Genomic DNA, 12,663 nt, shown 5'->3' on the forward strand with positions numbered 1-12,663 from the left:
AATCTGGAGGAATAAAAACTACATGTGGGTGACCTCATACCTGCAAACTTAGCAACTCTATGTGGTCCCTGCGGTTATTGCTTCCCTGATCCTCCCTAGCCCGCATGGAAATCTTAGAGTCCCTCAGTAACCACCTTTCAATCCAAGTGAATTGGAACTTCAACAACCAACTTTGGAGACCTGTCCAGCATTGTCAAATGCACAACGTTTAATGATTCCAACCTTCAAACCTACAAAGAACCTCACATGCACTCGCGCTTACGCACACATTTATATTTCTCTTTTGAAAAGACATCATGCTGCTGGCGTATTTACATATATACTTCGTCAATTGGAGCAAATGTATCAAGAGAATGACATACCTTTTGGAGAAAGATTCTTTACTTTCTTTGCTTTTTCAAGATCAACAGCCTTTTTCAAAGCTTCAACAGATTCAGCATCATCTTCCTCATCAAGTAGTCCTCCTTTTCGCTTTGCAGCCTGTCATGAAAACTTAGTAGTCAAAGTCAAAGTCCAACAGAATTCAAACAAGTAGATACTCCTAACAACAATGGCCACAATCCTTGATAAAGCATGCAAATACTATGAAACTTGTTGAAATTGTGACTCATGTACCGACATTTGTATTTTGAATGAATTAAGAAGTACGGTAGGAATTGCAGTAACTTGAGCATACCCTTTCTTTTTACCAAAATTTCATGTGTCATACTATCCCCTCTATTCACTGTCTGTCATCCCTATGAGATCACTTGCAAAAATCCTCAAAAGACCATGATAATGGAAATAAACTCCTTACTTTTGCTAAGCTTCACCATCTTGGCAGTTGTTTACTTTCCCTCGCTTCAGATTGTATCAGGCAGCCATTAAAAAACTTGATTGCCTCAAATTCTATACATGCACCAAAACCTTGTTCAGTATGGCATGTGATAGGTTTCCATTGGTACTCAGCACATTGGCCAATTTTGTATTTCAATTGAAGTCGTTCTTGTACCATGGTTGCTGCATAGTCCTCAAAACCTTTACATAGAAAACCAAATGTCATAAATCAGTAGGAGTGCAAACAACAAATTAAACCACATGAAACCAAATGCTTAAGTGTTCAGAATGATGAAATGATTACAAATAGGACATTCTACTATTAATTGCAAGGTAACTACATGATGACTAGGGATAGTGAAGTGGTCTAATTTACCACAAATCTACAATATATAAACTGGGGTTTGAATTGTTTCAACACATCAACAACCATGTAGTAACAACGTCAATAGAATTCAATAGAATTCAACTAGACACTTGAATCTTATCCTATGTGTATGCAATATTTTACCACAATGCATAAGATTTTTCATCACTTCCTTGGTATTGACAATCTCAATCCATGGCCTCAAAAGCCAGCACATTTGCAGTGATCTCTAGAGGCTAAGCAATTATCCAACCACTTTGTATTCTTTGGGTTATTAAAGTTCCCTCTCAACAACCAATCACAATCCATTTTTGTAGCTTTATCTTATATCTACACTACCTTATATAATATATATATTTATATATATATACACATCTTCTTAATTGAAGTAAGAAATATATAACTATATTTATTCATCGATCCACACATCCATCTAAATTATATTCTTTTATGGCATACAACAATATATTATTTCCAAAATAAAATTAGAGATTCTAATACTTACTCTCATTTATAATAATCAACAATGTACATATAAATATTTTAAATACAAAAAAAAAAATCAATGATTATAAAGTGTTATAGATCTTTATTTGCTTGATTAGTATAAATATATTATTGTCTCAAAAATGGTTTTTAATTTTAAAAAATATTGAAAAGAAACTAAATAAAATGGAAAACCTATGTCAAAAACTGATGTAAAAAAAATTAGTTTGGCACTTGATCTTTTGCTATATTTTGTCCCCAATAAAACATTGCTTTCTAAAAATGATATCGAGGTAAAAAAAAAAACAAAATCTAATAACCATATAAAAGGATATGAAACGGCATGTTCTTAATATGTTTTAACAACCATGCTAGTGTCATTTCCAAATGTAGTTGTTTATAAATAACATTGTGCCCAGTGTTTTATTTCAACAAGATTAGAAGAGTCAGAAGTGGTTGCACAGATTTCACAAGCCAGATGGGCACTCGACGAAGGCGGTCAAGGAATCAAGTACACACGTGGAGATGCAAGCACCCATTTCGAGGTTGATAAGAAGAGCACCAGCAGCGTGAAGGGCTCTGATTCGAATATTGAAGACCAGGGTGACGAACTCACAAGCATCGATGAGCTTGTTTGTGGACAATCAGGAATGTGTTGGGTCCCAGGGCAGACCACAAACAATCTCTGTCTACGTGCCAGAACAGACATGTTCCATTCCACCCAACAGGAATCATCACCATGTGCCGACCTCATTCTGCTCAGGAGAAGGGCAAAAAGCTCACTGGGTTATGGAACGAATGCCAATTGCCGCACATCCATTAGCTTCACTATTTGTCGGTTGTGCGTTTATCTAGGAATGCTGGTTCCTGGCCCGCAGTCACATGATTTGGTGCCCCTGGTCAGCCGCACATTTGACGGGCAGTGACCTGGGAACCGGCCGATGCATAGCATTGCTGCACAGTTGGCAATCTGTGGCGGAGACCTGGAGCTCTGAAACATGGCGCTAGAATCTAAGATACTATCGCAAGACGATGCTGCATCCTGAAGTTCGATTCTCAAATCAACGAGTTATTTGCGGGTCCAGAAATGGTTGACGGTATTAGAGCAGCTCCGCAAGCTCGTAATGCCTGTCTCAACACAAGGTTCACTAAAATGGTGACATGAGAATGTAGTTTTCCCGAGATCTTGGGTAAAAAGAATCAACGTCTGGGAGACTGAAATTGGGGGGGTTTCTGTACAACCGGGAGAGTTTCTGCTATTGCGCGTTCTTATATATGATTCCAGGCGCGTAACTAGCCACCTAGTCTGAGTAGTTCTATCTCTACTCTTCCTCAGACTGCACATTGTGGCCAGCGCAGAAGCTAAGGGACCTCCGTTGCTTACCACAAGGAAACCTGTTTATTATTTGGGATATACTTTACCATGGGCGACCCACTGTCGAAGTGGCTGTGTGGATGGAGTATATAGGGAATACAACTGGACAGGAGTACGGTAGTATGAGGCGTTGCATGAAAGGGTCGAAGTGAAGGGCATGGGAACCTGGTTTGCCAGGTAAGTGGGGCAAGTGGGGGGTACCAAAGGTGAGTACATCATTCATGAACTAAGGAGGAACTGGAAAATCCTGCTCATTTGCACGTCGATACAATATTGCTGAAGCTTCCAGCCTGCAGTGTAGTAACAATGCGTCAGCCCAGTCTCAACAATAAAATACCTGCACATCTTTCCACCATCAGCACAGTGGATTTCAAAATAATGAATGCAACAAGGCTGTCACTGTCTAGCTTACCACGTAGGTCTAACAACAGGTCTTCCAGTTGCCGTTGCCCAGTTCACCTGCAAAAGTAGTTCACAAGTCAGGGGCATCATAAATTTGCTATGCTGAAACGTTTTGTGCAGATTGCTTATTCATAGCTGAAAAAGCTTAGACTTCGGAAGGCACAACACAATCCAAAGATACCTTGTCAGTGCCAAGAGATATGGCAACTACATGAGTGACTTTATCATTAATATAGAGACAACAGCTCGCTCCAAACTGCTCAGCCAGTCGCCAAAGTGGGTGAAGGTGTGGATTCGCTTCTCCAACAGGAAAGATGCGACTAAATAGCACACGACAGCCATCGAGCACCCTTCTCTGTTCAGCAGCAAGGATTGCCCGAACATCCACTTCTCGCAATTTTTTGTTACTGAAAAAATTCCTATGAATCCTATCTATCACCTGCATAAAATATCACGGGATAGAACAATAAGAGCAGAGCCCTTAATCAGATCAGAAACTTCGGAGAACGATTGATAAGATCAATAGCAGTAGCGACGTTCAGAATCCAACCCCCGAAGCTGATGACAGCATGCCATCTACTGCTCTTTCGTCATGACCCACTTCCAAAAGTGATGGACCAAGAAGACCAAATTGTCGTCTGCTACTTGGGAAGTACATGTACCTGGACGCATAGGCACTTATACAAATTAGATTCATGAATGAGTTCCAGATACTGAGTGTTTCTACGAATATGCAGTTTCGAAACTTCTTCCAAGGACTTACCGCTCAACAACAATGAGATTCTCTCGATGATGCGGCCACACTCGAGATGAGTCATCAATAATAACCACTGCAGACTCCATTCCCAGAACACCATCGAGATCCTTGCTTTTATCTGAACCATCAACTTCATCACCTTTAGAAATGACTCGGCCGGAAAATAATATACCCGTGGGATCCAACAATTTAGCCATTTCAGTTGCGTAGGCCTTGTTGCCCATTGTATACACGTGCAACTCGTATAATTCGCTTGCCTGCAGAAGGACACCTGGTATATTAGTCGCTAATTCAGTTCCAAAAGCTGTTAGAAATAAGCAAAAACCATCAACATATAGAAAGTCCTTCAACATCAATTTAGCGATGTAGTTTGAGGCAAAGGGCAGGGATCATATCAATGCCCAACACTACAGACCTTTGCAAGAAACTTCCATATTCCAGGGCGCAACTTCGTCCACATGCTCATATGCGGAAATCGGTATAACTCCTGTTTCATGTTCGGGTCCTTAGTGGACCTGCTCCGCTCCATGTTTTCAGCTTGTCGTAGGCGTGCTTCAAACTCAGGTTCAATCTCTGAGAACTATTTTGAACACAGGCAAGTTGTTAATCACCACCTTAACCAATACATTAACTGATTCAATGAGATGCAACTTGCTCGTACACGCTAGTTAGTCTAAAATCGACTAAACCCACGTTCACAGCTTATCAGACTTTAGTGGCGAGCAATAATCAAAGTTGTGCTACAATCATGAGTTGCGCCGTGTGCAAATAGTAGTGGCTATTACCTTGGCAGAGTTCAGTAAAGTGTGATCAAGATCCAGAACAAGACAAAGCTTCCCTGCACTGAACATTCGATCTTGTTCTTGGATTCGTCGTTTCCTCTCATTCTGAATAGTGATACGTTGATCCTCATCCAAATCTTCTAGTAACTGTTCAAAGTCCCGATGTAAATTGCTACCACCCCAATGACTCGGCCCGAACCGAGGTTTACGCAACACAGGGTCCCAGGGGTGTAGATGATCTACCTCATCCAGAATAGACTCCCCAGAGAACACTTCACGAGCGTCAATTCCTTGATTCCTACTCGATTCTCTCTCTCTTGCATTGTTTCTCTCATCTACGACAGGTTCCTCTTCAACTGTCATGTTCTTTTGTTCAGTAGAGGGTTGCTCAGGAGCTAAAGTAGCATTGTTTGACTGGGTGCTGTTGTTAGAGCTCAAGCGAGGATCCCTCAGATTGAGTGGATTTTCCAAGGAGTTGATTGATGGCTGCTTGACCAAATCAGATGAAGTATTAGTAGGTAGTGAGGTTCCAGTTTCAATTTGGAGAGTCGTTCCAGAATCTGCGGCCTCGATGATCGGAGGACTCCTCTGATTAACTTGCACGATGTCAGCAGCACTATCCAACAGGGCACGACGTGGATCTCGAGGTCTCATTCGGTGTTTGCCAATATCCTGCTCCTTTTGCATTCAGAAAACCGACAACGATATTAGACATCATGTCAAAATCTTCTGCATGGATACAAGAGTGCGGTGGATTGATATTCAAAAAGAAAAGAAAAAAAAAAAAAAAAAAAAAAAAAAAGGCGTTGCATGCAGGACTCAAGCCTAGAACTGCATTACAAGTCCTAGGTATGGCTGCAGCAATATCATTTTCAGGTTTTCCAATCACCTCTTCTCCAGCCTGTCCCTCGGATTTCGTTGAATTAATGCCGAAAGGGTCTGGAGGTGGATTATTCTGTATACTCGTGACAGGCCCTGAGCCTAACATTTCAGTTGACCCACTGGCACTCGGAAAAACGATTTTCTTAAAATTAGTTCCTGCGGGCACATTGACCGGATTCTGTTTTCTGTCTGAAGGAGTCGGACTATCCAAGTCTACATCCATAGACTGTACACCATGGTTCTCGTGACCAGGCGACATTACAAACCCCTCTTCCAACCAACCTCCCATAGCAAATGTACCAGCAGTTGAATCCATGTTCTGCATCTCGTTGCTGGAACCTGAAGTCTTCATTCGTTTAGAAGATTCTGCCTCACTAGCGAAGTTTTCCCCTACTCGTTTATTGACCACAGCTTGCATTGCAGGCGGCCATGAGCACTCTGCTTGGGTAGTCAACTGTCGCAGTGGTATTTCCACCTCAGTGTGTCCGTTTCTTGGCTGTTTCCGTGGGTCACGACTCCTTGGTATCGATGTAACTGGACCAGAAACTAGTTGACTCTTTAGCTGCTCAAAATTCAAAGATGAGTCTTGATCGATTAGAGGGACAGTAGGGACTGATGCGTAATGCACACGTCCGGTGTCATCAATATGAGAATTTGAAGCCATGTAGAAAGGGGTACTAACTGGAGGCATCGTGCTTGGTAGTTTTGGGAGCAGGTGAGGCGGCTTATATCCCAATTGGCCATTTACGGCACCAGTAGTTGTATCTTGATTCTCAGGCTCATCATCGTCTTCTGAAGGGGTAGGACTTGCCAATCGAAAGTTCAGAGACACAGGTACAATTCCCACTTTGTTTTGCGGCTTTACTGTGCTGATTGTCTCAGAACTTGAAATTGGAAACCCTCGTTCATCTAATCTTACAACTTTTCGAGTCGTAAACGCGTAAGAAGTTTGGGAGGGAGGAGGACTCAGCTCCTCCCAATCTTCCTCAAGAAATCCAGGTCCATATGGAGATTTCACATCATACGTCAACCTCTTGTTAGCATTTGTCCATCCATTGGTTGTGGAGTAAGGAGGTACTGCACCAACTCCGTCAGAATATAAGCTGCCACTCGTTTGTGCAGCAACTCCATGGGCCACCAAGGATCTTCCGGTACTGCTGATACCCGAATAGCCCGGTGGCAATCCTGGGGACATAGATTGCTCAAGAGATAAATTCGACCCGTTCCAACCCCAACCTCCTACATCAATGGTGGGGTGGTCATTGCTCCCTTGTGAGAAATTAGAGAAGGCAGCAGCTGAGCTCTGGGCGTATGCTAAGGCAGCAGCAGCAATAGCTGCTTCAGCCAAGACATCTTTTTTGTCAGTCCCATGTTCTGAATTTCCTTCAAGAAATTTTGTTCCACATGGAGCCAATTTCGAATTTGAAATTGAAGCAAAAGCAGACATATCCCTCTGCCTAACTCCGAGTTCTTGCAAAGGCTCTACTGATTTCGGCGCTGCTTGCGTTTGTCGTGAACTGCCTTCCATTTGGTTCTTTCGGGACATTCTGGTAACATGATCCATAAATTCCTCAAGCTGCAAGGTTCACCACGAAACACTTCATCATGAACTCCGACCAGGCGTGGGATAAAACGAACTTATACACACGAAATGTTGAAAAGTCTTAAGATTAGATTGAGAATGTTAGATCAAATTACGTAAATTTGTGCATAAACGATAATCTCTTACAAATTCGCAAGCCTATGTTATTCATGGTTGTTAAGATCAAGATAACAACCAAAGATGACGAACAGTAATCAATCTATCAACAATGGAGCATATCTGCTAAACTCTCACCTGACGGGCCTGCTTAGATGAGAAAAACTTCAGGCAGGATCCAGTGACAAACTGCAGCAACCTGTTAAAAATATCCGATGAAATAAAAGTGAGACAGGAATGTTGAAATAAGGATATATGTTAAAGTTACCTATGAAGCAAATGAAATTGAAGGACAAAGGGAAGCAGTTGCAAGAACGCCCAACCTCGGAAAGGTATCTCTATCACGTTCTTGTTCTCTTCCGCTTGCTGTGTTCCAGACCTGCACGTTATCAAAAAGTTTGAGAAAGTAACTAGAACGAGGTGGCTGAAATGCTACAGGAATTAGTTTCTGGATTTGATATACCTGACAGGTACATCAACGGAACTCAATATCCACTACATCATTAAAGGAGTTACTCACAACATACACGGCCCGTAGACCTTGAAACACCTTCGTTGCCATCTTAGAAACATCACGAGGCATGTGATCTGCAGGTGATACACTTGAGGATATTCTCTGTTGTGCAAATGCTTTAAGAATTCTCGCCGCATTATCAAGTCGAGCACATGTGTTGATGAAGGCCCTGTCAACACCATACTTGACGTGAGTAGATCCGAAAGAATCATTCAAATTTGGCTAAATTTAAATGTAAGCCATCCCAACAGCTTGTCTTTGAAATGAGCCCACTCAGTAACGCATAGGTGACAGTATGATGCCGGGCATACAAGGATGGAAGTGACTCTACGTAACATTAAACCTGCAACAAGAAGTTCCATTTCAAATACTCCTACACCAGCTGCACTTTGGAGCGAATTTCACTGATGTGCAGGAAATGCGTCCTTGGACCTCTTGCGGTTGACTAATATATAGAAGAATGACGATCGTAGACAGGGTTGGCAAGTTACTCAGATTCGATGCAAATTACAGGAACTGCCAAAAAAAATTCTATTACATTTCAGTTCTTACTTTTGGGCATCTTTGACAGTCACGCTCTTCATTAATGCGGTCAAATGTGCAACTTGCTCTCGCCGATCTTCTCGCAACATAGTCTCCTCTCTTGATTTCTCTCGCTCGGCATCCTTTGTGAGGCGGTGTCGCAAATCATCGTCCGGGAGTCGTCGAAAACTAGATTCTCTCGATAAAGAAATGATATGAGAGGACGAATTCCTAAAATCTAGCCGAGATGACAATGTTCTCTTGAGATCGCCACTGGATATCCCGTCCTTGACAGGGCTATCTGCCCGAGGGTACTCGGATTTTCCTTGAGAGGATGATCTTGACCTCAAGTTATCATTTGGGAGCTCAATTTCCCCCTCCTCGATCTCTCCCTCTTCTCGGACTTCAGCAGCATTGTCGCCACTTTGTGATTGCCTTCGATTGGCACCTGAAGGGGCACTGCGGCGAGAATGGTCTGATTCATCACTAGAAGTTGAACGAAGAGAATTATCATTTCGATTTCCTCTCTCCCTACCATTCTCTCTGTCTCTCGCCCTTAGTCGTTCGGTTTCAAACAATCTGTCTTTCTCACTCCTCCTCACCCTCTCAGCTCTAGAATCTCGTCTTCTTGTAGGCGATCTGATTTTTCTTCTTCCCGTCCCACTGTTACGAGTGCCTCCTCTCTCGTCTTTATCGAATCTGCGTCGTGAATCTGTGTTCTCATCCAATTCAATCCAGTTCTTTGCTCTTCGAGGATCTCCACGACTAGAATTCCATGAGGCCTTTTTCATCGACCTCCTATCATACAACACTTGTCGCATATCATAACCTTCCGGAATCTTCAGTGTCAAATCCACCATTGTCTCTGGAAGTCCATTCTCTGTCTCATCATCTTCACCAAAACTTGCTCCATTATCTAGCAATTCTTCCGCCTCACCATCCCCATCCTGTTTCTCGACAAGCTTAAATCCCCGATTTCCTTGTACGGCTTGTGCCCAAGCGAAGTTATACAAGTTGGAATTGGGCGTGTAGCTAGTTGCGGCTGGTCTATAAGCCACCTTATCCCTCAACCAAACTTTCTCTTCATCTGTTCCTACATTTTCTGTGCTACTCCGTTGAGCGTAATCATCTCCACCCCGTGACGCCATAATCGCCCATCTAGATGGGTCATCTAAGCTGACCTTACTTCCCACTATTGAAGTTTCGCCAGTAACCTCTGCATCATCAGCCTCGGTGTCGTGTCCGGCTGATTTTTCTTCTTCACACACCTCTTCTTTCTCTGAAAGCTCTCCCTCCTCTTGATCTTCGCGGGGACCATCAACAGAAACCATTGCAGATTCAGATCGATCCTCGACCATTTCTAGCAATTCACCGCTCATTACAGTAGAAACGATTACATCTTCGTCTGTTTCAGAGGCCATTTCGTTTCAGTGATTTAGCTACAGAGAGCTCCACCGTCTATGTCAAGCTTGCCTAGAACCTAGCAGAGACATTTCGCAAATCGAGCCTGTACGCAATCTCACTGCAGGACACTGCACTATTCTTCATGCATGCCCCGCGCCACAGCTGAAACAGCAAGAATGCTGAACAACACTTCCAACGGCGAACCACCTCAGCGACAATCCAACCTACCCGCCCTGCGCTAGATGTGATCTCCTCAGTGTCCTCTGCTCGACGTGATTCTTCAATTACTTCACAAGTAAACCGATTCTTGCAGCAGACGCTGCACATCGGCATTACACGACACTAAATCGTCGCCAAACCTTCCCAACCACCATTAACCAACAAAAATCTTCGCCACATCAATGCATAAACAGATCGTTAACGTCCCAACTTGCTCCAGATACTCTCAAGCCCACTAGATCACACCATCCCCAAACCCTAGCAAATTCCTTGCGTCTTAAAGCCGAAACGTCACCACTAACGCCAAGTCAACTCTTTGAGATTATGGTTGCACATTACTTGCCAATTTACTGCTGACGAAGACGGTGAAACGACTTCAGACAGAGGAATGCTGTAAAGTTTCGCTTCAACCTCCTACGACTTGGTTGCTACGAACTCATCAGAGACATAGCACCGCCAAGCTTAGGCGTGTGGCGTTCGCTTCCAGGCGAGAGGGACAAGGCGAGTGACAAACGGCAAGAGGAAGGCAGCATCAGTGCCTTCGATGAAGCGCTTGTATGGAGAGACCTCACCATCGCAATGTCCGTGCGGAGAAGCGTGAAACCCTAGACCCGAAACCAGGAGCCAGGTCCTCAAATTTCAGGTGCTCATTGAGAGCCTCATTCATGTGCCGTTTTAGGTCTTCAACAGCAGTCCCAACGCCGAGAGGTTTGAATCCTTGAGAAGCGAGCGGCCCCAGGATCGGCGGATTTCCCAACACTGCCGAAGCAGTTCTGCGTGCGCAATTGTTAAGCAATCGCTCCAAGACCTTCAAATTGTTCCTGTGAGCGCCGTGTGCTTCGTCGCAGTAGGCACAAACAACCTCAGATGAAGCAGGTGAAGGACTATCCGTGTTCTAGATTCGAATCGCCTCTTGGAATTGTAGAACAGGAGTCTGCGTTTGAGACATAAAGAACATGGCGTCGACCTTGTACCACACTCTTCACTTATACCTACACTTCAAAGGATCCTGCAAACAGCGACTCCTCCTTCCAGTAACTGCTTTTTCCCCCATTTCCTAGCTTTTCCTGTCCAAATTTTCCATGAAACAAATTTTACTTTGGGTCACAATTGGTTGGCGTCATCGAGAGTACTCGGCTCAAAGTGGTGAAATCCGCCTTCTAATCGTGGAAACGGATGCTGAACCTTGTGCGGTTGTGTTCCAGGCGTAGATTTGGTTGGAGATGGATTCTAGGCGGGGGGGAGAGGTGCAGGAGGTCACGTCCATAGCGTTGTTGTTGCTGTCGTAGTGCTTGCTCATGCCTCCATGGCGACTCCGTCCTGAAGGAAGGCTCACCTGCTCTCCCCTGTGTCTTCGTGGTGGCAGAGCCAAGTCAAGCCAAGTCAAGCCAAGCCAAGCCAATGAGTGCAGTGGACTTGCAAAGCCCATCACACAACAAACACCACGGCGACTCTTTCTTGCTGCTTTGTATGTATGTATGTATGGCCGGATACACATCCATTGCGTCTCATCCTTCGCCCTTCCCTTTTCCAAGCCACACACAAGTGTGCTCCTCAGCATTGTCTTTCAAAAACTATCTTAATTCCTCTCATGAGAGCTTCCTTGATCACTGAGCTTATTCTTAACTAGCATTTGTGCTTTTATGTGGTAAAATATAAAATCACTCAAAATTTGGGAACAAAAAAGAGCTATAATGATATTAGGAGTCAATAAATAAAAATAAAAGGTAGAGATCATGATAATTGCCTTCTTGATTTTGGCTCTGATTTTGAAGGATATAAGCATTTATATCAAATTTGATATAACCACTTCTAAGAGGTAATTATATAGAATATCCACTTCTTATATAAAAAGATATCTTATTGTGGCACAGTTGCATTAGTGAGCAGGTTGTGCAGAGCGTTGCTAAAGCAATTTGGCTAGCAATAAGTGGTAGTGATTGTAGTTGGCTACCATGGGGTTGCAGGTGGGCATGAGGAAATTTTGGAATGTTTAAAATTTAAAATGAAGAGCAATATATCAAAACATATTAGCAACATTTCTATGGTAATATAAATTAATCTTTCATATTAGCAAAGATTTATATTAAATATTGACCATTGCTAATATCAATATTAATCTAAAAAAGATATAAGAGCTTGTATACTTTTGGATTTTTTAAGTTTGATCTCTTCTATTACTACAATGAAATATTAATATAAAAATATACAAATACACTTTATTAAGAAAAGAAATTGTACTTGCAAACTACAAGGTGAAATGTAAATTTGCAATAACATGTTACAAGCAAATATTCAAAACACTCTGATTTAAAAAAAATATGCACATAAATTTTATTAAAATTGATCCATTGAAATTGCACGTAAATTAAAAAAATAAAAATAAAAATAAAATAAAAGACAAGTCACTCTTTGATACAAATCTAAAATATCTTCAA

At 42.6% G+C, this 12,663-nt stretch overlaps 1 protein-coding gene across 2 annotated transcripts; it reads right to left on the bottom strand.

Annotated features, from left to right (window-relative positions):
- Nucleotides 1-2,860: 2,860 nt before the first annotated feature.
- Nucleotides 2,861-10,023, bottom strand: LOC112273290 (uncharacterized). Of its 2 annotated transcripts, none has more exons than XM_024501891.3 (12): nucleotides 8,633-10,023; nucleotides 8,087-8,249; nucleotides 7,890-7,945; nucleotides 7,705-7,765; nucleotides 5,875-7,443; nucleotides 4,989-5,657; nucleotides 4,619-4,783; nucleotides 4,210-4,460; nucleotides 3,997-4,108; nucleotides 3,628-3,885; nucleotides 3,457-3,503; nucleotides 2,861-3,334 (listed from the first exon to the last, which is right to left on the bottom strand). In XM_024501891.3, the coding sequence occupies exons 1-12, from the start codon at nucleotides 10,021-10,023 to the stop codon at nucleotides 3,271-3,273; spliced, it is 4,806 nt and encodes a 1,601-aa protein (XP_024357659.1). In that variant the 3' UTR covers nucleotides 2,861-3,270. The 2 variants fall into 2 exon arrangements, with proteins under 2 accessions (XP_024357659.1, XP_024357656.1); XM_024501888.3 differs by having other exon boundaries at nucleotides 4,989-5,663.
- Nucleotides 10,024-12,663: the final 2,640 nt, after the last annotated feature.

The sequence above is a fragment of the Physcomitrium patens genome, chromosome 20 (genome assembly GCF_059467195.1).
Source record: "Physcomitrium patens ecotype Gransden chromosome 20, ASM5946719v1, whole genome shotgun sequence".
NCBI lineage: Eukaryota > Viridiplantae > Streptophyta > Bryopsida > Funariales > Funariaceae > Physcomitrium > Physcomitrium patens.

What these genes read in the sequence shown, in the direction of transcription:
- LOC112273290 (XM_024501888.3), bottom strand. Translation starts at nt 10,023, where the DNA reads ATGGCCTCTGAAACAGACGAAGATGTAATCGTTTCTACTGTAATGAGC. An exon ending in CATCTAAGCAGGCCCGTCAG is followed by an intron (nt 7,444 to 7,704) that starts GTGAGAGTTTAG and finishes TGAACCTTGCAG; the next exon opens with CTTGAGGAATTTATGGATCA. An exon ending in AGGGACAGGCTGGAGAAGAG is followed by an intron (nt 5,664 to 5,874) that starts GTGATTGGAAAA and finishes TGAATGCAAAAG; the next exon opens with GAGCAGGATATTGGCAAACA.